Genomic DNA, 25,734 nt, shown 5'->3' with positions numbered 1-25,734 from the left:
CTACCACGACCTACACGCGCAGACTTCTCAAGAAACGCCCACAAAATCTGTTTACAGATCAATGTTAGCCCCACCCATAGAGGGCGTTCCGCAGCGTGCAGGGGCGGGGCTTGCTGTCACCAGAGCTGTCAGGTCAGTCGGTGTGAGCGTGTCCGGTGCTAATGTGACGCTGCTGGGGTTTCCACCATTCATTCGCATAACGTCACTTAGGGCTACATATGAATATATGATGCTATAAATGGACTGATCTTCATTATTACGTCATTAGTAATTGCAGCTTATTATACGTCATTAATTTACTCTATTATACCATTTGTTTATGAAAACATAATATGTGGAGTCATCACTCTGAGTAGAGTTTGGCTGAAGTAAGTTTCCAATCAGGATGGTTACTTGTGCTGTCCGCTTCTTGCCTTTTTGGCTAAGGTTAAGGCCAGGGCCGGCCGAAGACTTAACGCCGCCTGGGGCGAAGTTTAAAACGCCGCCCCCCCCCCGCCGACGCCGGGGGGGGGGGCGGCATTTTAAACTTCGCCGACGCCATAATCTACGATCCCCCCCCCGGTACTTACCTTTAAACAGTCCTGCGGCGAGTCTCCCTGCTCTGCCACGGTGCCGGCTTGTAATGCTGAGCGCCGGAAATTGACGTCACTTCCGGCGCTCTGCATTACAAGCCGGCACCGGGACCGAACAGGGAGACTCGCCGCAGAGGAGAGAGAGAGAGAGGGGCGCCGAGAGGGTAAGCGAAAACCACTCGGTGCCCCTCTCTCTCTCCTCCGCTTCAAAAAAAAAAAAAAAAAAAAGCGCATTGGCCGGCAAAGTGCCGCCCCTTCTAAAGTGCCGCCTGGGGCAATTGCCCCAGTCTGCCCCATTATAGGGCCGGCCCTGGTTAAGGCGGTACCCGTGAAAGAAGGGAAGCTTGGTCCTCTGACAGGTTCACAAAGCCCGAGCCCCCTGGTTTGGCACCCCGTGGCACTCACTGTGGTGCGGTTGTGCGGGACGCTTTTCATGGCGCTGCACATAAGAACATTAATGCAGGTTAGAGCCTTCAACCTGCCTTTTTTTTTTGCTCTAGCCTATGGCTGGTGGGTGGAGAGGACCCTTTATGTCTGTATTAAACCCCTAAGGTTTCTCATGGCGGCCCTGTTGTGTGTTAACATGGACACCTTTCTGGCAGGCTGTGTTGATTTGTGTTTTTTAAATCCTAAACTGAAATGCGAAATGCCTAAAAGTTTTCATATAGACAGGACCAGATACTTAACTATTTGTATATTTCACACAGTTCATCAGTCCTGAAATAAGTGTAGGAAACCTGGGTTGAAGGGATCAGCTGGTAGGATCATTGCATACATGAGAAAATACCGTATTGGCTCGGATATAGGCCGCCCCCGTATATAGGCCGCACCCTAAAAGTTTGGTGCTTTTTTAACCCCTTCAATCCCTCAAAGTACCTTAAAGCCCAGAGCAATTTTGCCATTTTTGGGGTATGTCGGTTTAGCGATGATTCTCTTTTCCTGTGACTAGTGTACCCATGTAAACTATATATTGTTTTTTCAAGGAGAGATAGAGCTTTCCTTTGATACCATAGTTGGATGATTAGCTGAAAATTTAGAATGAGAAATTTAGTAAAAACTAGCGAAGATTAGAAAAATTAACGAATTTTTTTTACATTTTCCCTCTGAATCCTCACAAAATTAGGTAAAGTGATGGAAAATCCCCTCCAAGTTTATTAATTTAGGTGTCCTGATTTCAGAAATACCTAATTTATATAGATTTTAAAGACTTTCCCAGCACCAGGGAGCATACTATAAGGTGTACAATTTTGTATAATTTTTATGCCTATGGCTTAACGGGTTTGGGGGTTGTGAACGGGGGCAGAAGGGTTATACTGGCTAGATGTTATGCTAGGGCAATGGGAAGTAAGGTTTTTTAATAATTTTTTTATTATCTTTTTTTATATATATTTTTTTTATTTTTTGTAATTTTAATTTTTTTACATTTTTTTTATTTTTTATATATTATTTTTACACGGAAATGGTTAGAGGTCCTCCTAGGGACCTCCTGAACATGCCAGTGATGTCACAATGACATCACAGCTCACATTATAATATTTTTTTTGTATTATTTATATTATTATTTTAATGATTTATTTAATATTATTTTTTAAATGAATTAACTTTTTTTTTCTGCTTTTCTCTTTCAGGACGGGAGGGGGAGTGAGAGAGATGGTTTCTCACTCCCCTCCCCACGATCCCCCTGCACCGATCACACTGTGATCGCAGGGGATATCCTGTCCTCCGATGACCTTCCGGGTTACGTCAAGTTACGTCAAGGTTAGCAGTGACGCAACCCGGAAGGGAATGCCCTTCTTTCAACTGCAACAGCTTACCAGCTTTCATGCCGGAAGCTGTTACGGGAGATCGGGCAGCAGAAAGCCGGCGATGCCGGCTTCTGCTGCCAGAGGGGAGTCCAGGCTGTCAAACAACAGCTTGGTCTCCCGTGCAGCGGCAGGGATGTGTCCCTGACGCTGCACGAAGGGCTGGACGTACCAGGACGTCCATAGGGGTTTCTTTGTGGGCGTTTTTTGGACGTCCCGGTACGTCTATAGGGGAACGAAGGGGGTTAAAGAAAAAGTTTTTTTCTTTAAAAAAGCACCAAAAAAACATGCTGCCACTCTGTCCCCCCCCTCCGAGATATGCTGCCACTCTCCCCCCCGAGATATGCTGCCACTGTCCTCCTCCCCCCCCGAGATATGCTGCCACTGTCCTCCTCCCCCCCCGAGATATGCTGCCACTGTCCCCCCCCCCCGAGATATGCTGCCACTGTCCTCCTCCTCCCCCCCCCCGAGATATGCTGCCACTCTGCCCCCCCCCAACTTACCAGAGCAGACTCCTGGGTGTCTTGCGGGGCCGGCGGGGGACATCAACGCAATACGCGTATACAACTTCCGGTGCCGGCACTCACTGGTAAGTCTTGGGGGCAGAGGTAAAACGCATCGTGCGGACGGTCACTGGCTGCGGCGATGCGGGTAAACAACCTCTGCGGCAGGTGACCGTCCGCACGATGCGCTTAGACAACCTCCCGTGCCCCCCTGCGGGAGATCTGTATCCTAACCCCGCTGTATGTCCCGGGCGTCGGGCGCTAGACCCCGAATATAGGCCGCACCCCCACTTTAAAGACTTAAAGTGGGGGGAAAAAGTGCGGCCTATATTCGGGCCAATACGGTAAATGGCAAGTAAAAGGCTCTGAACGTAGGGGTTCAGTGAGTCACAGAGTGCCTCTTCTGGTCTCCATGCTGCTTATTTTAGCATCAGATTTGAGACAAAGGGTACTACATCCAGGTAGATAACAATCCCAGGATGGGTAATCAACCACCAGGGAGACCTATCAGTTATCTAGAGATCCCACCAGGAAGAGTGGAGGGTCTTCAGGTTCAGCTAAGACCTTGGATGTATCTTTCCCAGTGACCTGGACAGGCACAATCCCTCTACCCAACTGGATGGCGGCATCTGCCTAGAGTTCTGGACACTGCCTTTAACACTTTGTACACTTTTTCTACTTTTGTCCAGCCTCCACAACATCACTTTACACTTGGAATCATCTACCGAGCTTGATGGTTTTATAGCCGTATTTTCCATTGTGAACTGTTTACAGTAAAATGTTGTAAAAAACTCTATGGGCCAAACAATGCTCCCTTCTGACAGTACCTAAGCCAAATAAAAACAGCAAACATGCAGCAAGTACACTATATGACCAAATGTATGTTGACACCCCTCCTCATTAAGTTTAGGTGTTTCAGGCACACCCATTGCTAACAGGAATATACAATCAAGCACATAGGCGGCAATCTCCATAGACAAGTGTAGGAAATGTCTGCCCTAGTACACTAAGTGCTGTTATTGTGAAGTGGAAGCATCTTGGAGTAACGGTAGCTACGTAGCTTTTTTTTAGGAGTGATGAATCATGCCTATCTGGATGTCTTATGGTCGGGTTTGGTGGATGCGAGAACACTACCCACCAGAATGCCCTCTGTAAAGGAGGGATAATGATCTGGGGCTGTTTTCAAGGTTCAGGCCCCTTAGTTCCAATGAAGGGTAATGTTACTACTACAACATGCAAAGACATTTTGGACAATGCTATGCTTCCAACTTTGTGGGAACATTTTGGGGAAGGCTCTTTTCTATTCCAGCATGACACAAAGCAAGGTCCATAAAGACATGGTTTGATGCTTATAACTCCATAGTGAATGATAAGCTACAATCAGCAAAGCCATGGATTTCCCAATTTAGACCTATAAATGCTCCCATTAAGCATACATTGTGTTGTAAAAATGACAAGAATGGTCAGTTTGCTCACCCAATAATAATCCCATAATTTGAGTGACTGAAAGCTTTATTATTTAGTTTTTAGAGCAGCTGAGGCTTCTGATGTTACATAAAATATCAGGAAGAGGACGTGTGAATTAACAATTACCTGATAAGTAAGAATGGTTCCCAGAAACAAAAATAGACTAAAATTGCGTGCCCAGCTGTGATTACAATATTCAGTAGGAAACAGCCCCGGAGCACAGAGGAGCACAATTGCAGTTTCTGCATCAAGTTTTTTCTTTTCTGAAAAAAGCATATTAAAGTGCTCATAAACTGCTTTAATATGCATTCTTTAGTGAGGCTGTCCCTTTACCTCTGCTCAAAGGTTTTATGTGAATGTGGCAGAAGTTTAGGGCAGTTACAGGGACACGAATATTAGTAGCATCACAGGATCTCTCTAGGTGTGCGCTGTGGGGAGAATGTTGCGCAATACAGAGCCGCAAGATACTTTCAGTCATCAGCCTGTAACCGACAAGTATAACGTAACGAGTACGAGTAGCAATTGCTGTTTTAGTGTCCTGGAAGAATTTACTATTTTTATAATAGGAATTCATAATAAATGGTAAAACAGTTTTTAATTATACATATGGTCTCACTGTTCTTAAGAGGATGAAAATTGACCATTATAGTCAGGACAGCACACGAGGAAACACCTCAAGCAAGATGGTGATACCTGGGCCGTGTTAAGAGTAAAAGTTGTGCGACTCCATGCCTCTGGCTTAGGTTTGTAGTGTGGAAAGTTGGACAAGCAGTTTGAGCGCTGCAAATTTATAGGAGCTGCCGATTTCAGCAAAGAACTGCAAGAAGCTGTCGGCCTTTGACAGGGTTGACTGGATTTGTAAGATTATCCCCCCCCCCCCCTCATTTTATTTCCTAAAGCAGATCTGTCCCTTTTCTCAAATATATTTTACAGTTCTATAGACAAACTAAACTGAAATGCAACTATGTTCACAAGAAAATAAGCAACTTATTTCTGTTGGAAACCAACCTTATGTAAAATCTTCTCCTATGGGTTATACATGTTTGTCTGTATGATACCCCCCCAATTAACTTATAACCTCTGATAACAGTGGCTATACTACTGAGCTCATGAAGTTTAAAGGACATTTCAGTCATCATGTACACTTTAGTGGAGTACGACAACTTAATACCCCCTTAAATTTAATGGTTTCCGCTTGCAAATGTATTGAGAGGTTATATGTATTCCTTCCCAATCCATTTGCCTCTCTTTCTCCAAGCACCCCAAGCTCCTAGGCTGAGGAGTTGGATTCAGCCGAATGGATTGCCTTCTTACCAAAGCGCATGCACACTAAATTCACAGACAGCTCCAGCATTAGCTTACCTGATGTATTTTAAATACGCATTGCTCATTGGACTGCTCCTTAACCTTTGAAATTAAATATCCCCAAACAATTATACTATAATAAGTATAAATCAGTACATGGATAAGTAAATGAATTAAGCAAAATGTGATGAGTTTCCCTTTAACTTTTAAAGCTACTTCTCAAACTCAAAATGTAGAAAAAGCTACAGCATGTGGAGTCTGCTTAAAGTTAAATGGAGAGGGCAGTGAAAAGGGTAAATGCATACAGAGGGTCGACTCAGCTGTCATATGCATTAAAGTGTATGTGATGGCTGGAATGTTGCTTCAAACTGTACATGAAGATCATAGAAGGCATTTTACAACTTCTTACAAGGCCTCGTAGTGGGATCACAAAGTAAACGCTACAGGGATCATTTGCATGGAAGTTTGCATGAACTGCCCTAGAGGTTTCTTTGGTACCTTTGATAAACCCGAAGCATCAAAAACATTATGCTTTAAGTGGAGACACAGTGCTGTTGAAATGGCAGTTGTCCCATTAGCCTTATACTGTACAGATGGTAGTTTTTTTGGTGGTCTTAGACCCTGGGTTTTTGTTTTTTTTCACTAAATTGGTAGTTAACAGCAGGGTTTACCAGAGTTGTGGTTTCAACAACGTGAATTCACTAGTTATGGACTGTGCCTGGCAAATATTTCTGACATGGCTGAGCTGGCTCTGTATATAATCACAGTTCAAGCAGTAAGGGGAACGTCAAGACATTTACATCAAATGTGGACCAATTTAAATATACTTTATACAGAGTTTTTCCATTGTACACATGATGCATGGAAATAAAACTGCACCTCTCCTGCCAACCTCAGTTTTTAGTGAATAAAGCCCTTAAGACCTGTATTGACAGGTTTTGCCTGTTTGCTCTTTATAAAAATCTCCCCATATGAAAAATGTCCTAAAGGCAAGCCTGTGCCTATAGTCCTCTAACTTGAGAAAATTTAAACGGCAACAAAAATCACATTTATAAAAATTTTTTATTAACGAATATTGTGAAGTACATACCACAATACCTTAAGATATTGACACTGTTCAGACAATTTCTACAGAGCTGTGGCCAAAGAGTGAAAGACTCATGCCTTTTATGGATAAGATGAGAGCTATCACAGAAAAAAACCCAAAACAAGTTGTACTGAAATTCTGAACAAATTCTCGAAAGCCTTGTGTTGAATATCAACAGTCACTGAAATCCTCAAAACTGCTAAATACAGGATTTATTGGTAGAGATCTTCACGGTCCGCTGAATACACCTCACCCTCCTGCAAAAGAGCAAAATTCAAGAAGTGCGACGGGCGGTGAACTTCATGATAAAACTCCTTGGGGTTGGAAAGCTGCAGCTCATACTTCATATTGGGATCATGTCTGACACCTAAAAAATAAAATACAAATAAAAAATCAGGTGACATAAGGGCAAAGGAAAAAAGTTCTGTTACTAATCAGCAATCAAATCACTATTTCACAGTATTAACTGTAATAAACGTTTAATCTAGTCAGTAAATTAGCAAATGGGGGAGGCGGGTTGGGGTAAAGTCACACAGAGGCCAAAGCTCTTTCCGGTCTTAAACTAATCAGTGTTGTCTATTTCGTTTTACAATGCAGCTATAGCACATACCCATGAAGTTGTAGTTCCAGGAAGACTGAGCCGGCACCATGAAGAAGCCAAGGAACCGATCAGAGAGCAGCATCTGAACTCTCTCATAGTGAGACGGCAGGTAGCCTTTCGGGTTGTTCCCTTTGTCTGTATTCTGCCTTCCCCACTCATAACCACTGGGTGTCAGCTTATAGGCAGTCAGTGTGCAGGAGCCTGGTGTAAAACTGAAGAATACAAAAAGATTTGTGTCACATGATCATTGAAGTTTGATGGTAGATAAGAACCATTCCGTCGATTCAGCACGCTCAGTTTTCTCAGACTCACACATTAATCAGTCCTTGTGCAGTTATAGCTATTGGTCAGCACACATCGCTTCTTAAAGCAGGAAGATGCAAGCGATATAAAAAGGGACGTACTCCACATCCCAATCACTAACAAAATCAGATTTTAAGAGGAGTACTGTGCACATTCAAGATTAAAGTAGCTGTATTTATTCTGCCAACCCAACTTTTAATCAACCCTGGATCTTGCTTTAGATTCAGAAAAGCTGTATGTCTGCCCCTTGCATGTTTGCATTAGCCTTTACCACTTCTGATGGGAGTCTGTTTATCAACTACCCTTTCTTTAAAGAAACTCTTACATTACACGTAAGCCTCTGATCCCTTAGTTTGATTTCTTCTCCTGGTACACATATATGAAAATGCATTTCCGTATAAGAAATGGGAACAAAAAGATCCACAAAAATAAGTCAATGGCACAGTATGATATGGCTACTGCCTTATAAGACGTGACAGAGGTGAATACAGTGAGAATTTAAACAAGGGGTAGGCATTAGACATCCTGAACAAAAGAACAAATAAGGCTTCCAGTTTTCACAGCAAGGAATGAAAAAAAGTACATATTACATGGGCTGAGCGGTAATTATCTGCGGTCAAATTCGGTTTTTAGGTCTCAAGCATCTGAATGTACAAGAGATGAATTCCCGAGAACTAAATCCCACAAGTTGACAGATTGTCACATATCCCAAACAATAGCTTCTTGTATTAAATCATGGCAATACGAATCTGATGACCAAAGCAGATGTCTATAATACATGTAGTAAGAGTGTAGTGGACATAAGTGCCCCAAGAATCTGGCAGAAGTGTTTCACACGTCTTCACTTTACCTGCAAGTGATGATTATGGTCTTCTCTCCATCCCAAGAAGGATTGTCAGCCATGATTTTAGCATGACTGGTGACGTCCTGAGGAGACAGCTGGGGCGATTCATTCGGCTGAGTATGAACCCATCCCAAAGGTTCCATTTCCTGGAGAAAAAGAAAAAAAAAATTAATTCAAGTTTCCAAATCTAATATTGGGCACATGTACATAAAGATAACATGAGAATGACAAAAGTGAAATGGTGAAGAAAAAAAACCCAAAAACCTCACCTTAAGATACTCGTGCTGTGGCAGCTGGGTGGGCAGGTGGACAGTCTGATGTGTTCCCCACTGCGGCACCATGACAATGCACCGGATTTCCTTTACTTGGGGGTTGTCAGGGGGGCTCACACCATATAGATAGCCAGCAATCTATGAATAAATCACATAACATATCAAACTATGATGTTCCTTTTGTCAGGTGGAGTACTATAAACTATAAAACATACTAAAACTTTGTACAACACAGACAGCAACTTTTTACAATGCTATGCATGATAAATGTACACATCGGCCAAATTACACCACTTAACTGGGCCAACATCCTTATGTCCAAGCTTATACATCCAGCCCAACATGTTCATTTACATACACATACGTTTATGACAAAAACCTCCCAAGTTATGAACATACTCAGGTAAAACCATGAGTACCTACCTGAGCACGCAGGTCAGAGATGCAGATGAATTTCTTAAGTACATTCTTGGGCAATATGTAAGTGTAACCAGTCTCCTTGATATCATCAGAAGACACGTATATGTGATTGGTTCTCAGGTGAAGGTTGGCAGCAGATATCGCCCTGTTCAGAAAACACTTTGAATTAGCCTGGGGGCAAGTCTTTGGTAGCAAAACCCTTCAAAGTTAGCATGCATGCAAGAAAAAGCTTTCAACAATATTTAAAGACTATATGCAATAGTCCACCACAGTAGTCTACCAGTGTACATACCTGACACGCCATTCAGTCTTGGAGCTGAAAGTCTGGGTCTCGTAGTTGCTTGTGGTGGAAGTGATTATCTCATCTCCATGTTTGTTGACTGTTCGGGTCTGAGTAGCGGTGAGCTGAGACTGCTCTTTCGTCTGTTTTTCAATCTCTGCTATCTGCTGTCTTTGCTGGGATGGGGCAGAGATTTCCATACCCAATATAATGTCTCTGATCTCAGATTGAGTTAGAGAAGCCACATTCACGCTGGATGGAAGGAAAAAAAAAATAAAAAAAAATAAGTGACCAAAACTGCTTGCATTTGATGCCTTTAAATGCAGTCATACTTACTACACTTTTTGGAAATGACATTATTGAAGTTACATTGTGGAGTACCAGCAAACAGCATGATCCATGCAGTTTTTAGAATTATGGGGGGGGGCACAATCTATATATTTTTGCATGAAAAAAGCAACAGCATTTTATTAAGGACTTAAAATCCCGCTCTTACTTGTTTTTCTTTCCGTAGTCAGCCAAAATCAGATCCTTCAACTGAACCTCAACCTTAATCCATTCTTCATCAGTCAGAGTGGGCCAGATATGGTGCGGTTCTGTGATTGTAGTTTTGTCCGGTTTCAGGATAACCTTCGCACGATCATTGTTGACATGTAAGGCTCGTAGAATCAAAATCAAACGAGAGAATGCCTAAAACAAGAGACAACTCATGCTTAGGGTTAATCAATAGATGAGTTTAAAATCTGAAAAACCTTGTAATTATATATACATACTGTATATGAAGAAATAGTCTTCAGCCAGTCATCATAAAGATTGAAGAGAACCATCTGAGGCTCTGTGGCCTTTAGAATGAGATCTCCAAACTTCTCCACCTTCAGACACGCTTGGAAAGGTAGCTGCAGCTCAGATCCTTTGATCACAATATTAGGGAAGTCAAGCAAGTGAACCTGAATTAAAAAAAGACCATTAATAAATACAGCATAAAAAGGCATTCATTTTATCTTAATTAAAAAGTTTGGATGTCATCCAAAGGTCTATGCAGAAACTGAAGATTTTCTAGACCTACAACTAACAAGCAAGCACAAGTAAGGCCAGCTGTGATGATTTATGCTGCCCAGGACACAACAAAATAACTTCCTAGGTAACCCTTTAGGACCATTTGTGATAAATGTGTGCAAAGTAACAGCCCTCATACCTCAAGGGGATCCAACATTCCCTTCCTTGTAACAATGATTTGCTTCGGCTGCTCCTCAACAGGCAGGGATCGAATCAAAGCAGCAACTTCTTCTGCAGTTTTCCATTTTGCCAGCTATGATGAGAATAGATTGCATGTATGATAAGCCCGGTAAAAAAAAAAATTTGGGAAACATTTGAACAGTGATCAACATGCCAAATGCTGCATTTTTTCTGCGCAACTGTCACTTCACAAACTACACTAGGTTTCTACATTCTACATGCAATACTATTAGAATGCACGCAATTTTTACATCTTACCAATAAACACTTCGAAACGTGTTCCCATCATTTCCACTATAACATAAGGGCAATTGTAATAAATTTTACTGGGGCAATTAGGAGCTCCTGCTTAAAACATACCTGTCCAAGACGCTTTTGCCCTGCCCACACAGACGTGTGAATGATTTTCAGGAAAAGCTGCCCAGTCCTCGGGTTGAATATGAAAATAGCCCCATTGATGGGCTTGGTTGTCAAGTTACCTTCGAAAGTCTATAAAGAATAAAACAAGAGGTTTAAGCAGACAGAAGGTACCCAACTGAACACGCACTCATGTCATGTCTCACATAAGATATACCTTGTGAATGGTGACTCTGTACACATTGGTGTCATCCACAAACCAGATGATCTGATTGGAGAAAAGTTCTCCATAGTTTTGGGATGACAGGTAAGGCTCAGTGGGCTCAGATGAGTATAGCTGTAATCCCTTGCGGATACGCTCACGCAGAACGTAAAGAGCAGGATTTGCCTTCATTATCTTTGCCATCGCCTGCTGTATTAAAGGCTTGCCACCAGGGAACCAGTTTCCATAGGCACTAAAAGTAAAATGTAAACACATTTAAAAAAAAAAAAAAAAAAAAAGTGACTTACAAGAAGATGGTATGTTGCTAGCAAATAAAATACTTTATATGCAGATTTCATGCAGGGTAGAGAATCTCACCTGTGAAGGTTATAAGCAAGGTCAATGGCAATCAGCACACCAGTGGGGGATGGGTAGATACTCATGTTATCTGTAGTGTAATCCAGGAACTTGGCTCTGGCATATCGCTCAATATCATGAGAGTCATAATCTCCCCATCTCAGCTGGATATCAATCCAGTATTTCTGGGTGGTGGTGCTGTCCATCACGTCCCTAAAAAAGAAAATTGTGTTAATTGAAGTATCTTGTATATACACACACCACTAGGAAAGAGGGGTTATATTCAATAACGACCCAAAGCACGTATTCAAGCGTATCAAATACAGAGAAAGAATCCAACAGAAAGTCAGAAGCCATTATCTGTGTATTAATAGCCAAAACAGATTTCCAAATAGATAAGACATACTTGGAATCAGCAAGTAGGGAGGGCCGGGACACATTCCACTTGTACGAAGCAAACAGAAGGATATCTGCGCAAGATGAATTCATCTTATAGGACTTCCTTGGATGAATGGTCTCCTTCTGCACAGTTTCAATCTCAAGAGCATCCAGCTCCTGGTCAAATACCTGGATGTATGAAGGAAATAAAATGCAGTGAATAAGTGTCTATTAAAGGTAACCAGGCAGCAGAAAAGGTGTAACAAAAAACCCAAACTAAATGACAAACTGCATTTTCTTAAAATAATGTTTCCACTTTGCTGAATATATTTCATTGTCTGGTACAACATAGCAAAAACACACTCCACATCAGTATTTCTGTATATATTTATAACGGTTATCCCGAAAACATTGGTAACCGTGTTTAAATGCACCACTACTCACTTGACACAAATCCATGACAATGCTCTCATGGATCTTCTGCCACAAGTGGGCCCTGAAAATTTGAATCAAGGAGATCTTCAAAGTGGGAATCTTGCCATGCATGAAAATGCCGGTCAAATCCAATTGCACCTGGAATCCGACATAGACCTAAGATAGAAGAGAACATATTGAGTGTATAACCGGCTTGAAGATAAAGGCACTCCTATACTGTGATCATAAATAAAACGTCAAACATACATTTGCTCTGTTAATTGTGGGAGACCACCATAGAGTAAATCTTCTGTTTGGAATCTGATTCAGACCAGATCTCTGAGCATTGGTCAACTTCTTCCACTTCATAGATTCTTCAAAGCCACTGGCTTTCTCCCTGATAAAAAAAAGTGAGAGGGAACGATAAGTCTTTGGTAGACTTACAGAACAAAGCAAGGAGTCATCCAAAAAGGGAGCAGAAACATGCTGTTAGAATCCTATCCAACAAACAGGTTCACGTACCAAAACAGACCCTCCCATGTGGGGAAGTATGTGCCTTTGAAAAGTGTATGCTCCAAGATACCCTCCACACCACCGAGAGCCTGGATCATGTCTGTGCGGTAGTTGTTCAGGTTCCATAACTTTCCGTCATGGCGTTGATGGGTCCACCAGAAGGGATTTTGTTTCAGAACCTGCAGACCAAAAAGACAATTCATATGGAGTGTTTACATTTATGCAGTACATTAACACTGGTCCATTAACACAGTCCATTGCTAAGCATACATTACCTGGTACTGCTTGAAGTCTGTACGAACTCTCCAGCCCTTGTCATAAGCCAAGGTATGTCTGTCCTTCTGGAACAGAGTGTTTATACGTGGGATGCCTCTATCCCATGAATCCTCCAAATCTTCCAGGGTCAAACGCCTAGAAAGTAACACAACCGAATCACAAAAAGCTACCTTACAAACGGGCCACACACAAAAAACCCCGCAGCTTATCGTTACCTGTTTTGAGCAATGGCTTCCTGCCTCTTTAGGGCATATTCAGCCCAGACTCTCTGAGAGTCGATGAATTCACTCTCCCATGGCTGGATGTAACGGTACAGGTTAGGAATCAGCTGATCCTCTTCATGACTCATGCCAGAGCGGAAATGGGTAATGCCAACATCTGTCTGCTTAGACCACCTATCAAGATAGGAACAAAATATAGATATCTACAAAACAAGCACTGTAAATCCTGAATTTGAAATCTGGTTTTAGTATCCTTGGGTTATGTTCTCACAGAGGAAGAAAAATGGTAATCTGATTAAAAATTGTATGAAGCCAAGAAAGACATTTGCAGTGGTGAGTTCCTTCAAATAAGCAAGCACATTACCTGAGGTCAGACTGTGGAATGAGCACGTGTCCCATGGACAGCATTCCAAGCCCCCCAAGTTCTTTAGGTGTGTAGAAGACAACAGGTGGGAATCTGCTGGGCATTTTGGAGTTCAGTCCAATCTTTATTCTGGTTTGGATTTTATTTTCACATTTAACAAGCAAATCAAGCAACTCCTGGGTGTTAACGACAGCCTCACGGAAATAAGTCATCAAGCCTATGAGGGCTGTGTTCCACTTGTTTACAATCTGAAGGCAAGGATAATTTATTAGAAAGTTCATTTTTTGCAGATGAAAAAACAAATGCGAGGGGGGTAGGGGGATTGAGGGGGATGACAAACCCCCCCCCCCCAAAACCTCACCTTTGTAAAGGTAGTAGAACCAGAGGCCATAAGGATCTGACGAACCCTGTTGTGGAATCTTTGCATAGACTCGTCATCCACTCTCAGGAAACACTGAGCTGTGCGTTCCTTTGTCACCTGCAATGGGAAACAACATTTCTGAAGTGCTCAAATGAATGTGGATGAAAGGAAGACCGGAGTACACACTGCATGGTGCTTCACCTCATTCTGCAGATTCCAGACCCCATCTTTGTGTGTGAATTCTTCGTAACTGGTGCGACATTTTGGAAGGATGCGGCATTCAAAGCCACACATATTGAAAAGCAGGTTGGGGTTGTCTTTGCTGTATACAGAGACAAAGCTGTTCTCCCACTGTACGGTTGTGACTGATCGAGGCAAACGGTTTTTGATATCCCAGAAAACAGCACGCCCCCTAAGCAAAACAAGAGTTTAAAATTAGATCAAAAACAAAAATACAGAAATGGCTAGCACCTATAGACATGTAAGTGCCAGAATATCTTTAACCTTTTTCAATATAGATGGCCTAAGGCAATGAAGATAGAACAAATATGCCATGAATAACCAGTAGTTAAGATAATGGAATAACCCAAACAAGAACTGAAGCTGCACATAAAATGCTTACAGATTGACATCGTGCTTCATAAGTCTCATCCTAGCATCTCTTGGCCAGCACTTCTTATTGTTGTAGCCGACAATGTTCTCATTATTGGGGTCCGGATGTTCAGTAAGATATCTCTGAATAAGATCTCTAGCTTCGTCAGCTGAAAACCTAGGGGAGAAAAAAAACCACATGAGGATATAAATTTAGATTTGGTGCATAGCATATCAAGGCAACAGTTGGCACTAATGAAACATTATCACCATTTCTCTTATTAACCCCTACCTGAAAAAGATGTGGATCCGATCAATGTATCGGCAGAAAAGTCGAATGGGATGAGCAGATTCTGTGGCCACATCCTGGAAGCTGAGAAAATCATTGGGCATCTGTGGTGGTCCAGCCATCTCACTGGCTCTGTGCAACCCAAGTACCAACAAGTCCATTACCAGCCCATAATACTGAACAATGAAAGAAGCGAACTGCAGACCACGAATAATTCCATACGAGTTTGTGTGATTCATGTCCTGGAAAAAAGAAAGAAGTTACGCACATATACCCAGATTGTTCAGGATGTGTCATATTAACAAGAAATATTGTGATAAACACTTTACTATGTTTACGCCAGTTGACTATAGTAGTGAAACACTAAACAGAACAAACAATGAAAACCATTGCATATCTACTGACATGCTTTTAAACCAAGGGTAGTAGCAGCCAAGAAGTAGGCTGCTATTCCAACATATATAGCTTGAGAGAAAAGCGGTGATGCAAAGTTACCTTGTAATTTATCACCACGTTATTTTTGGCTGTCATGTAGTCAGCAATGTTGTGGTCAACAATGAGACGCAGGAGACGATTAAGTAGAGTCAAGTCAATCTTCTCATACATCTTCTCAAAGCGTGACTCCAGCATTACGTTGCACTCGCCCTCAGTGGTATCCCAAACATCTTGCAGGTTATTGATACCTAAGAAATGTGAGAGTGCACTAGAGTATTTTCTGCAGTACTATCAAGAAAATGTTTATTACTACTGTCACAAAGAACAGTATGCTTCACCACCCCCCTTTGTCCCAATGGCATGGAGAGCTAGCCTTTTAAAATTGAATTAGCCAAGTGCTCAATGGTTTCCTAATGATCAATGCGAACAGCTAAGCGACCCTAAACTTTTGAACTGTAGTATATCGCAAAACAAAGTAACGCTTCAAGTAAAAATACTTGACGTTAAACAGGCATTTTTAATGGGGCTGCGCAACATAACACTTTCGCAAATTAGCTATGACAAACTGCAACATACAAGAATTGTTTTTTTTGACAAAGAAAATGAATTGTATAAGCAACAGCTGTGGGACACAAGTTAATATCTGCAAATTAGGGAGAAACTGAACCAACCTTGGCACCACTTGTATACCAGCAGAGGAGGTGGCTCTGTATCAGCAGGCTTGATCCATGGAGGGAAAAGCCGCCTCTTGTCTGCTTCGTACCACAAGTACTGATCCAGGTAAGCATCAGTGATCTTCTCTAGGGGTTCCACATCATATACAGGGACTAAATGACTGTAAAGGTCCATGAACTCTATTCCCACCTGAGGGGGGGGAACAAAACAAAAAAAAAACATAATACAGAAACGCTCTTTACAGAGTACCACTAATCAGTAGTGGTGCAGAAATAAAATGCATACTAAATATTCTTCAATACTGAAATTACCTCTTTGAAAGCTCTTTGAGTGAGCAAGTGACGCTTAATCCTGGACAGGGCTTCATGGGGGTTGTCATAAGCCTGTTCGATCAAACCCAACTCCTCTCTCTGAGACTGATTTAAACGGGACTTCACACTGAAATATATACATTTATATGAAATTGTAAATCATAATAGTTATGTGAATCAGGGTGGCTTCAATGCCTTCTAATAAAGGTGCTTAATTCCCTAACTAAACGAGCATTATATACACTGAACTGGTTTACATACCTAAGTGCTTAAGTCTATATTCCTTTACAAAACAATTCTATATTACATATTTAGATGTTACAAGACAATCACCTGTATGCTTCTTTTAGTCTCTCTAATGCCAAAATGAGCAGCTTCGTGTCATGTTTGTAGGAGAGAGGAGGGAATGGGATAGGGGAGAATCTTCTGCTCTCCAGCCAGTGCACAGTGGTTGTATACACAGCTACTGCCTCTTCTGCGGTGATATATGGCCCATCCTTTAAGTGAGAGGGGAAAAAAAAAGTCAAGCAGGTTATCATTACGATAACATTCAAAGATTGCACAGGGCACAGATTGGCAAAGATTTAAAAAATAAAAAAATAATCACCTTCAGGTAGTTGTGCTGCCTCTCCTGCTCTGCTTTCAGGTAGAGACGGGTCAGACGCCCCAGGTTCTTCTTACACACTGTTTTGTCCACAGTGGCTCCTCGACGAATACGCTCTCTGTTGTAGTGAGCTGTATTTGTCCACCAATCAGCCTTTGCCTTTACGTAGCGAAGAATCATGTTCTCAATGGGGGTTGGTAGGCCAGGTACCTAAAAGAAGATATGCTTGAAAAAGGAACACACAAACGCAGTTTTCCCCAGCATCACGGCTTATTTCATTAAACAATACATGTATATTGTATACTGTAGGTTAGGCCTCAATCCAAGCTGAACTTCAAGTCTATTTTAGACTGATCATAGTCCAGTCATAACCCCAGACCCATTTTCATGTGTTCCAGCCATCACAATCTCATTTCTAGTGTTGAACCAAAGGGTCTATGAACACTTTTCTGTGCTAATAAGAACTCTAAAGATAAATAGAACTCACCTTCCAGGGAATATTCGCCTTCCAGCATCTCCAGGCCTCACTTAAGTGCTGCAAAATGGTACGAGCTTTGTTCTGCTTGATACCTTCTGGCATCATGTCCAAGATGTCATGCATTACAGCAGCCCTGAGCTCCAGGTCAAAGTGAGATTCCACCCTCTGCTTTGTCACAGTTTTTGCTACTCCCTTGGAATGGCGTCCTAGTTAAGACAGAAGGAAACAAATTTAGGATAGGTACAAACACACAACTCAAAATAAAAAAAATAAATTGTAATTTTAAACAATATGCATTACAAGAATACTCAAACACCAACCTTCAAACTGCCTGGCAAGTAGGTTTCCAAGCCATCTTTCTAGCAATGGGGTGATTCCACGCATAAAGAAGAGCCAAACTCTCCAACCAGCTGCCCAAAAGCCACAGCCTGGTCCTTTACCCACAGGACCCTAAAAGAAAACATGCAAATTTTATAGCTTTTGTTACATAAAATTGAACAGAGCAGCACAATAAATTAATCATGTACTCACCGTGTTGAATCTGTAATAGATAAGATGTTTTAAGTCTTTGCACATACGGATTTGTCTCATAAGTTTGTACTTGTATCTATACATCCCGGTCAGCTGTCCAACATGGGCAAAGATGTATTGCAATCCATCTGCCAACTAAAAGGCAATTAGCAAGTTTAATTTCTATATATTCACGTATAAAACATTTAAAAAATATATATATATTTTTTAAAAATTACCTGAAAAGCATCCACATTTCCCAGTCTGTACTGTACATGGCTGTCCACAACCAGTTTGGTTAAACGAAGAACCTCTCGACATAAATGAAAAGCATTTCCAAATCGAGACTTTTTACGTTCCTGAGAATACACACAGAACAATCTTAATGGTAAGGTGGTGCAGCTGACTTCCCTGAAAGAACCACCACTAAACCAACACAGAACGCATATTTATGGCAGAAGCGTCTATGAATACCTTTGTGGTCAGCGTTTTCACTGGCTTCAGATTGAAATTGTAATCCAAATGGAGATAGTTTAGGTTTTTTCTGTGAATCAACAAGTTCAGCATGTTGTAGCCCTGACGACAAACTTGCAGCCCGACTTCTACCCAGTCCAGCTTTGTTGACTGGAAGAACTTTGTGGCTTTGAATGAACGGAAAAGATACCTAAGAAGAAAGGACACTCATTAGATGCAGTCAGGCACTAGATAAGATAAGTCACACAAGCCTGTCAACATACCTCTTCTTCTGAGCCTTTGGTGGCCTGTGTTTAAGGGCGTTGAGAACATAGTATTTCAGCAGCTTTTGGTAAGAGACCCGAACTTTCACTGGTTGTCCTGCAGGACAATGCTCACGATACCTAAAAACATAAATAAAAATGATGCTTCCGTCTGAAGGATTTGCAAATGAATTATTACACAATAAACACAAAGATCCTCACCAATTCTTCACCAGGGGTATGTCCACAGCTCTTCGTGTCCTGCCAGATCGTAAGTTGAAAGGACGAGGTGCCCAGAGTAAAGCAATTCCATTTGCTGTGTTATCAGTATACAGAGGGGTATCCTTGAGGAATGGTTCAACATATTCAGGCAATTCAAACTCCTCGTCATCCTCTGGCAGTGGTTCTTGACTCTAAATGAACATTAAAAATTAATGCATTTTGTCATGCTGACAATATTAAATCGCTAAATTATCAATTAAGTTTATAAATGGTGTACACTAAAGTAGATATAGAAATGTGTGGGACAGCACAAAAAAAAACAACTCGCAACCTCACCTTTACAGAGTGTCTGTGAGATATGGGATTGATAAGCGGATCAAAGTAGAAAGCCGGGAGATCAGGATCCTCCGTTTTGATGAAAACAACATTTGGAGTATGATACCTGTTAAAATAGTTTTTACACATAGCTATTAAATCATGGTGCTATGTAATTGACTGCAACAAACCTTGCAAACTGTGCCTAATGAAGGACAATATGCAACTTAAAAGGCGCAAAAAAAAAAAAAAAAAAAAAAATAATAAAAAAAAAAAATCACAATCTTGCATAATATTGTGCACTTACCAGGTTAGGTGTACATGGTGGGGAAGGTTGTTGTACAGATAGGGGAAAGCAATCTTGTACTCTGTGCGGATTGGCTGTCTGATAATGATTTTATTGATGTCATTAAACTCGTTCCAGTCTTCATCTCTGAAATAAAAAAACAGGGTCAACAATTAACGCAAATAATGAAGCACTGCTTTTAAACAAGGTTGGGTAGCAAGTTTGAGATCTAGAACATGTGTTGCGGTTCAAGCAAAACATGTTTCACTTACTGCAAATTAATGTCCCGAACCAAAGGTTCAAATTTTGGTCCACCTGGAATGGCCATGTTTAAAGCCTTAGAGGTGAAGAAGGCTTTGAGATCAAACAAGTAGAAATAGTTATCATCCACCAGATCTGTGAGCAGTTGGTTGGCCAATCGATAAAGTGTAGACATCATTGGTAGGGTGAACTGCCAACGCTGGTATGTAGTACCATTCACATACCTGCAAAACAAGCAAAAATTGAAGAAATTGGGTAAAGCAATGTTGGCTAAGTGCAATATAAATGTAATTCTCCAATGTACTCGAAACAGACATGTGCAGAACAAAGCGAACATTACTACATCTTACTTTCTGCTGTCTCTTAGAGGCTGGTGATCATAGAACCAGTCGATGACTGGTGCATCTTCATCTGTGTCTAGCTCTAGTTGGATAGCCTCCAAGGGCTCTACATCAAGGATATTGTCAGCATAATCCAGTGGAGGTTCTTCATCATCAAAAGGTGGAAACCTCATCCTTTTAAAGTGTCGTCTGTCCCTCTTTTCTCGTCTCATCATAATCCACATAGAGCTGTTCGAGGTGAGGAGAAAAAAAAATAGGGGGAAGAGGTATTCCCAGTTGAAGTTTTAGTTTTGACTCCTGCAACCTTACATAGTGATTTCTTAATCACACTACCATAAGAAGTAAAGTTACATGGGCATCAACAATACAAAAAGCAAAGTAAATTTACTTACCCCCATTGAGCTATGTATACAGGTTCAATGACCCAAGGAATCTCACTGACAAATGAGATGGCGCCAGTTATGTGATACAGCACAGGCACATCCCGGATCTGTTCCCAAGGCATGGGCATGTTTTCCAGTAATTTCAACACAGCGTGAGGCATATACTTCAAAGCTCTGCAAAATAAACAAATGAGTCAAATTATTGTTTTGCGACATCTTAGATATTTATCATTTTACTCTACACTCTACTGCCAACTACTCAAAAATCCTTTGGGCACACTTTATTTTGCAGTCTTAGACTTAGCATTTTTTTACATTAATAGTAGAGAGGTTTTATAACATTTTATGGAATGGTTTAGTTTTTGCTACCAAGAACTGTGCTCATATATGCAAAGTAACCTTAACATAAGTAAATAATTGTGAATTTACAAGGTAAAAGCTGCATTACAACAAAAGGAAGAAAAGTGTAACATATATACTGTTCTTCATCACAGTAACGAGCACACCTACCCAAGGTACACTCTCTTATCATGTCGGAACTTTCTGTTTGTCATATCTCCATGGTCACGGATGATTTTTCGGACATGCTCTGGTGGCATGTCTTCCTTCTGAGCATCTACAAAGCCAAACTTCCTTTTCTCTGCATAACGCTTTGCCTGTAACTGCTGCCATTTGCGAGCTGGAAAATAAAATATATATTTGGTAAAATAACATGGTTGGAAATTTTAAGTTACTGCTTTTAGCATTTATCGTAACGCATTTTGACATCCAAAGAATTGAAAGCACAATACCTACTTCTTTCTAATCTACAGAAAAACAATTCAGTCTTGGCTGGCAAATAAAACTGATACCGCCTATGATATAAAAGCTTTTATAAGGAGGAATACAAAATCTAGATATCAAATGATTAACCCAACATGTTGACATACAGTTGAAGCAAACTTAAATCGGCCTGAACATACCTTTCTCCTGTAACTTTTCCTCGGACATGTAATCAGGAGCAACAGGTGGACCGGGAATTGGGGGAGCCCCCGGTCTGTATGGAAACACCCCAGCCATGGTGTTTCAAACTGGAAGCAAAGAGAAAAACAGGTCAAAATTTTGTATTTTAACAAAACCAACAGTTATCCTTCTGTAACTGTTGAAGATGAATAACTACGATTCTACCGGGTAAGTCTATGGGAGCTATAGTCCAAACAGTCAGAGCCAACACAGCACTACCTTTTTGCAGTTAACTGAAAGTTGCTATATGTTATAGTCAAAACAAATTCCATGAACAGGCACAGCAAATACACTTCAAGTCTATCCTTACTAAGAGTAAAGGGGAAAAGGCGGTTGGTTTAAGCAATTCTCAGATTGTATAACAGAAAACCTTATATTAATGACAACAACACAAAGCTAAACTGTACCTTCATTAGTAGAGGTCTGTATATTAATAAGGACTATGTTATACAAACGAAACTAAAACAATGCCCATTCGCTGGACAAGAAATTGATTTCAAATCTTTTGTTGTGACCAAAATACACATGCAGCATATGGACCGTTTCAAAAACAAGACAGTAAGTGAAACCAAAAATTATAAAAAGTTAACAGCAAACTCATATTACAACCCCGACTGCAAATCAGCTCTATTTATAACATATAGAACAGCAAATAAAAAGACTTAAGAACATCAGGGAAATCTCCCAACAGCCACACATATCCTGGGAAAACTTTCCAGCACAAGCTATACACAGGAAGCACACGTTCATATAAAGCCATGGGCTACTAACGCAGACGACCCCAAACATTTCCCAGCAACCAAACACCAAATGTGTAACGAAAACCATTTCCTAGCCCCAGGAGAAGGTATTGATAGAGCAATCTTAAATTAGGGATAAATTCAAAGCCATGAAGTTAGAGTGCGGGTACCCAACGCCGCTCGTGGCTCCTGGTTCCTACGGGTATTCGCCTTAGTGGCTTCCGAAAACAATCTCGTTAGAGTTGTGCGATAGGCCAAGCAAGCCCTACGTACAAAACAACGCTGCACGAAAGTGTGGCTTAAGAGCAGAGCTTTGCTTCCCCCGCCATTTCTGAGCCAAGTCGCACAACACTTTACGGCCTCGTTAGATGCTACCTCTTAGGCCTCAACTTCACTTTCCAACGCTGTTCCTTCTCCTCAAACAACCCAAATAAAAAAAATACTACTTCCCCCGCACTTGATATGGAGCTACACGCTATTTCGCATCAAACACACAAACCTGCAGCTTTCACAGAGGCACACTTCTGCAACAGCGCTTCTTCCAGGAACACAATGGCGGCCAAACGCGCCCCTTACGACCAGCGCGCTAACCCGGAAGCGAATAATTTCAGTTCCTTCTACGTAACTACGAATGGTTTCTCCGTTAGCCAATAGGAAGACAGTGTATACAAACCAAGGAAGTGACGCGCGGACTGGGCGGTGCCACAGAAATATACAGTAAACGCGCATGTGGAAAGTAGAGCCGTATGCTAAGAACATACGTTTCCTGTTTTGGTTAGACTGGTTTTATCGCGGTCGATTGTATGTATGTATGTATGTATGTATGTATGTATGTATGTATGTATGTATGTTTGATCTTTAGCGTGTTCAACACTTGAAATTCTAAATAGGTCCGAGTTAATTCGTTAAACAGCGATTTGTAGGTGAGTTAAGTAAGAAATCAGCTCTCCGACTTAACAGACCCGTTACCGTCATGTTATTGGGCTTTAACGATTGCTATTGCATGCGTCTTCATACAGCATGTTTCCTCTTCGCTGTGAGCGCACACAACCAGTTGACAAGCCTTTAGTAAACACGCAGTGTATGTATGTTAACCGCTTATATCTGGCAGCTCAGGGGCTGCGGATAGACACGGACATAGTTTTAAGTTACTGGTGATTTGATCATTTTTTTAAATGTAAAACAATAGTAAATAGTTCCCGTGTTAAAATGTGTAAAAATCAATCATTCTATTAATAGTAATGGATAGACCATCAAGATACACAAACATAGACTTGCCTTTACACATGCCTGCCTGTACACAGACACGCTTTTCCCTCACACAAACAAAACACATTTTCTCCTTCTACTTCCTCTTCCTAACGTTTGCGGCGGGAATGCAAGGCCTGTTCCTGCTGTTGGCGCACGTGGCTTCCACGCTGAGCTCTAGGATATGACGTCACGAGGGAGCACAAAGTGACGCACAGATCTCATGCTCCCTTTGTTTTGAGCCGGTTAGAATAAAATCAATGATCTCCCCAAATGTCCCCTGCTGGAGAGCACCGACAGGCTGATGGACACTGGTGTCCATGCATAGACACCTTGCTGACCAATGTCAGGGACTACAATATTATGGACATGGCTGCTGCTAATCCCACTAAATTCAAAGGGATTCTTGTACGGGAAAGGGAGGAGAAAAAGTAAAGAGAAGTGCAATTTTAGAATTTCAATGGGTAAATACACAAATGCATCCATTTGCATTCAGAAAAAAATGTGCTGTAGTCCTTACAAAATGGACCCCAATGTCCATTAAAAAGGGGACCACCCTGTCCCAGGAAACAGATCTTTGGTATTTTTGGTCAAGACTAGCTTATCTAATCAATTTCCCGATGAATGTTCACCCCGTCTTTGGAAAGGCTGGCTGAACCAATCAACAACAATGAAGAAATGTAATTATTAGGAAGATAAACAAGCGGAAGGAGTTATCATGACGGCGGTTATCATAGTATACGCGGTGGGCTTCTATTACCTATAAATGTACTATTTTTACCTATATAGGATTTGAGAAAAGTGGCAGATCCACTTGAAATCCTACCGCCACAGAGGTCCAATGAAAAGCGGTCCTAGGACCATTTAGTTAAAAGAAGAGACATTTTTTTATTTTTCATGTGCCTGTTCCTAATATTGAATAAATATAGACAGACACGCCAACTAGCAATAAACAACCAAATAAATATATAGGAATATGGTAAAACTCTGACCTTTGCCCACCAGGTATAGATAAATCAAATATATAAATATAGAGGTGCAATTAAATAAAGAAAGGGAACAAATAGTGCCACAATAAGCAAAGTGCTTTAAGCACAATAGCGCTAATAGAACGTAAAGTAAAATAGATAAAGCGATACGTCCATGGTGGAACAGATCCCCAACGTTTCGACACAGAGGTCTTTGTCAAGGGTGATCTAACTGGTATTAAGCAGTGAGGCACCTTATATATGGCAAACATGTATCGATGTATCTATATGATGTTATGTTCTATTAGCACTGTTGCACTTAATAAAGCATTTTGCTTATTGTGGCATTATTTGTTCCTTTATATGAGTGCGCCTCTGTATTTATATATATATGTTACGAATACCGAGCACTCTGTGCCTTGCAGGGAGTTTGTAGGTGGCTGTCAAATAATTGTTTCTGGTGGCCCTGGTAATGAAATTTAATGACATGCAGAGACAGCTCTCAACTGGTCACAAACTCGAGTAAAACTCCTCTTATTTCAACAGAAAACGGGCGTAACGGAATTTGTTTTTGGCACTCATTCCGGTGCAAAAAATCTTGTTGAAATGGACCATAGAAAGCATTCTTAGTTTATCAAGAAAGTTTATGAATGTTCTACAAACTCCAGAGGACAATAAACTACTTGGGTTGGCGTTCAGATAATGTTTCTTTCTTGTGTGTGGAACATTAGGGCTGCAACTAACGATTATTTTCATAATCGATTAGTTGGCCGATTATTTTTTCGATTAATCGATTAATCGGATAAAAAAAATGAATGTAAATTTTTCATTTATTTAAAATAATTTAACAAATTGTTAAATACAAACATCAGAATAAAAAAAAACTTTGATAAAATACATTTCTTGTCTTTATTTCCCAACCAGCCCCCCCCCAATTTATGCACGTTTGAGCCCAGGCTTGCCACGCTGCCTCCCACACATACCACTCCACGCTGCCCCCCACATATTCCACTCCACGCTGCCTCCCACACATACCACTCCACGCTGCCCCCCACATATTCCACTCCACGCTGCCCCCCACATATTCCACTCCACGCTGCCTCCCACACATACCACTCCACGCTGCCCCCCACATATACCATTCCACGCTGCCCCCCACATATTCCACTCCACGCTGCCTCCCACACATACCACTCCACGCTGCCCCCCACATATACCATTCCA

At 41.3% G+C, this 25,734-nt stretch overlaps 1 protein-coding gene across 1 annotated transcript; it reads right to left on the bottom strand.

The window, feature by feature from the left end:
* Positions 1-6,948: 6,948 nt before the first annotated feature.
* Positions 6,949-21,611, bottom strand: LOC149286232 (pre-mRNA-processing-splicing factor 8-like). The gene is made up of 42 exons (XM_089494449.1): positions 21,515-21,611; positions 21,063-21,231; positions 20,562-20,726; positions 20,179-20,397; positions 19,840-20,052; positions 19,589-19,714; positions 19,303-19,408; positions 18,967-19,157; positions 18,766-18,885; positions 18,503-18,692; positions 18,268-18,387; positions 18,050-18,184; positions 17,839-17,968; positions 17,528-17,724; positions 17,044-17,250; positions 16,770-16,933; positions 16,437-16,563; positions 16,122-16,314; positions 15,511-15,698; positions 15,019-15,257; positions 14,758-14,904; positions 14,337-14,547; positions 14,136-14,252; positions 13,775-14,022; positions 13,405-13,584; positions 13,189-13,324; positions 12,923-13,092; positions 12,668-12,797; positions 12,431-12,577; positions 12,015-12,175; positions 11,630-11,821; positions 11,267-11,504; positions 11,053-11,181; positions 10,652-10,765; positions 10,230-10,403; positions 9,953-10,146; positions 9,469-9,708; positions 9,180-9,321; positions 8,754-8,894; positions 8,491-8,630; positions 7,347-7,549; positions 6,949-7,103 (listed from the first exon to the last, which is right to left on the bottom strand). Exons 1-42 carry the CDS (start codon positions 21,609-21,611, stop codon positions 6,949-6,951), a joined length of 7,005 nt encoding a protein of 2,334 aa, XP_089350575.1.
* Positions 21,612-25,734: the final 4,123 nt, after the last annotated feature.

Source organism: Sceloporus occidentalis, unplaced genomic scaffold, assembly GCF_023333645.1.
Source record: "Sceloporus occidentalis isolate IW3139 unplaced genomic scaffold, rSceOcc1.0.p SCAF_72, whole genome shotgun sequence".
In the NCBI taxonomy this organism is placed as follows: domain Eukaryota; kingdom Metazoa; phylum Chordata; class Lepidosauria; order Squamata; family Phrynosomatidae; genus Sceloporus; species Sceloporus occidentalis.
Note: the sequence above shows the minus strand (reverse complement) of the source record. Positions and strands in the feature narration are given on the sequence as shown.

What these genes read in the sequence shown, in the direction of transcription:
- LOC149286232 (XM_089494449.1), bottom strand. Translation starts at nt 21,611, where the DNA reads ATGGCTGGGGTGTTTCCATACAGACCGGGGGCTCCCCCAATTCCCGGT. An exon ending in GATAAGAGAGTGTACCTTGG is followed by an intron (nt 20,727 to 21,062) that starts GTAGGTGTGCTC and finishes TTTATTTTGCAG; the next exon opens with AGCTTTGAAGTATATGCCTC. An exon ending in CACCATGTACACCTAACCTG is followed by an intron (nt 19,409 to 19,588) that starts GTAAGTGCACAA and finishes CTATTTTAACAG; the next exon opens with GTATCATACTCCAAATGTTG.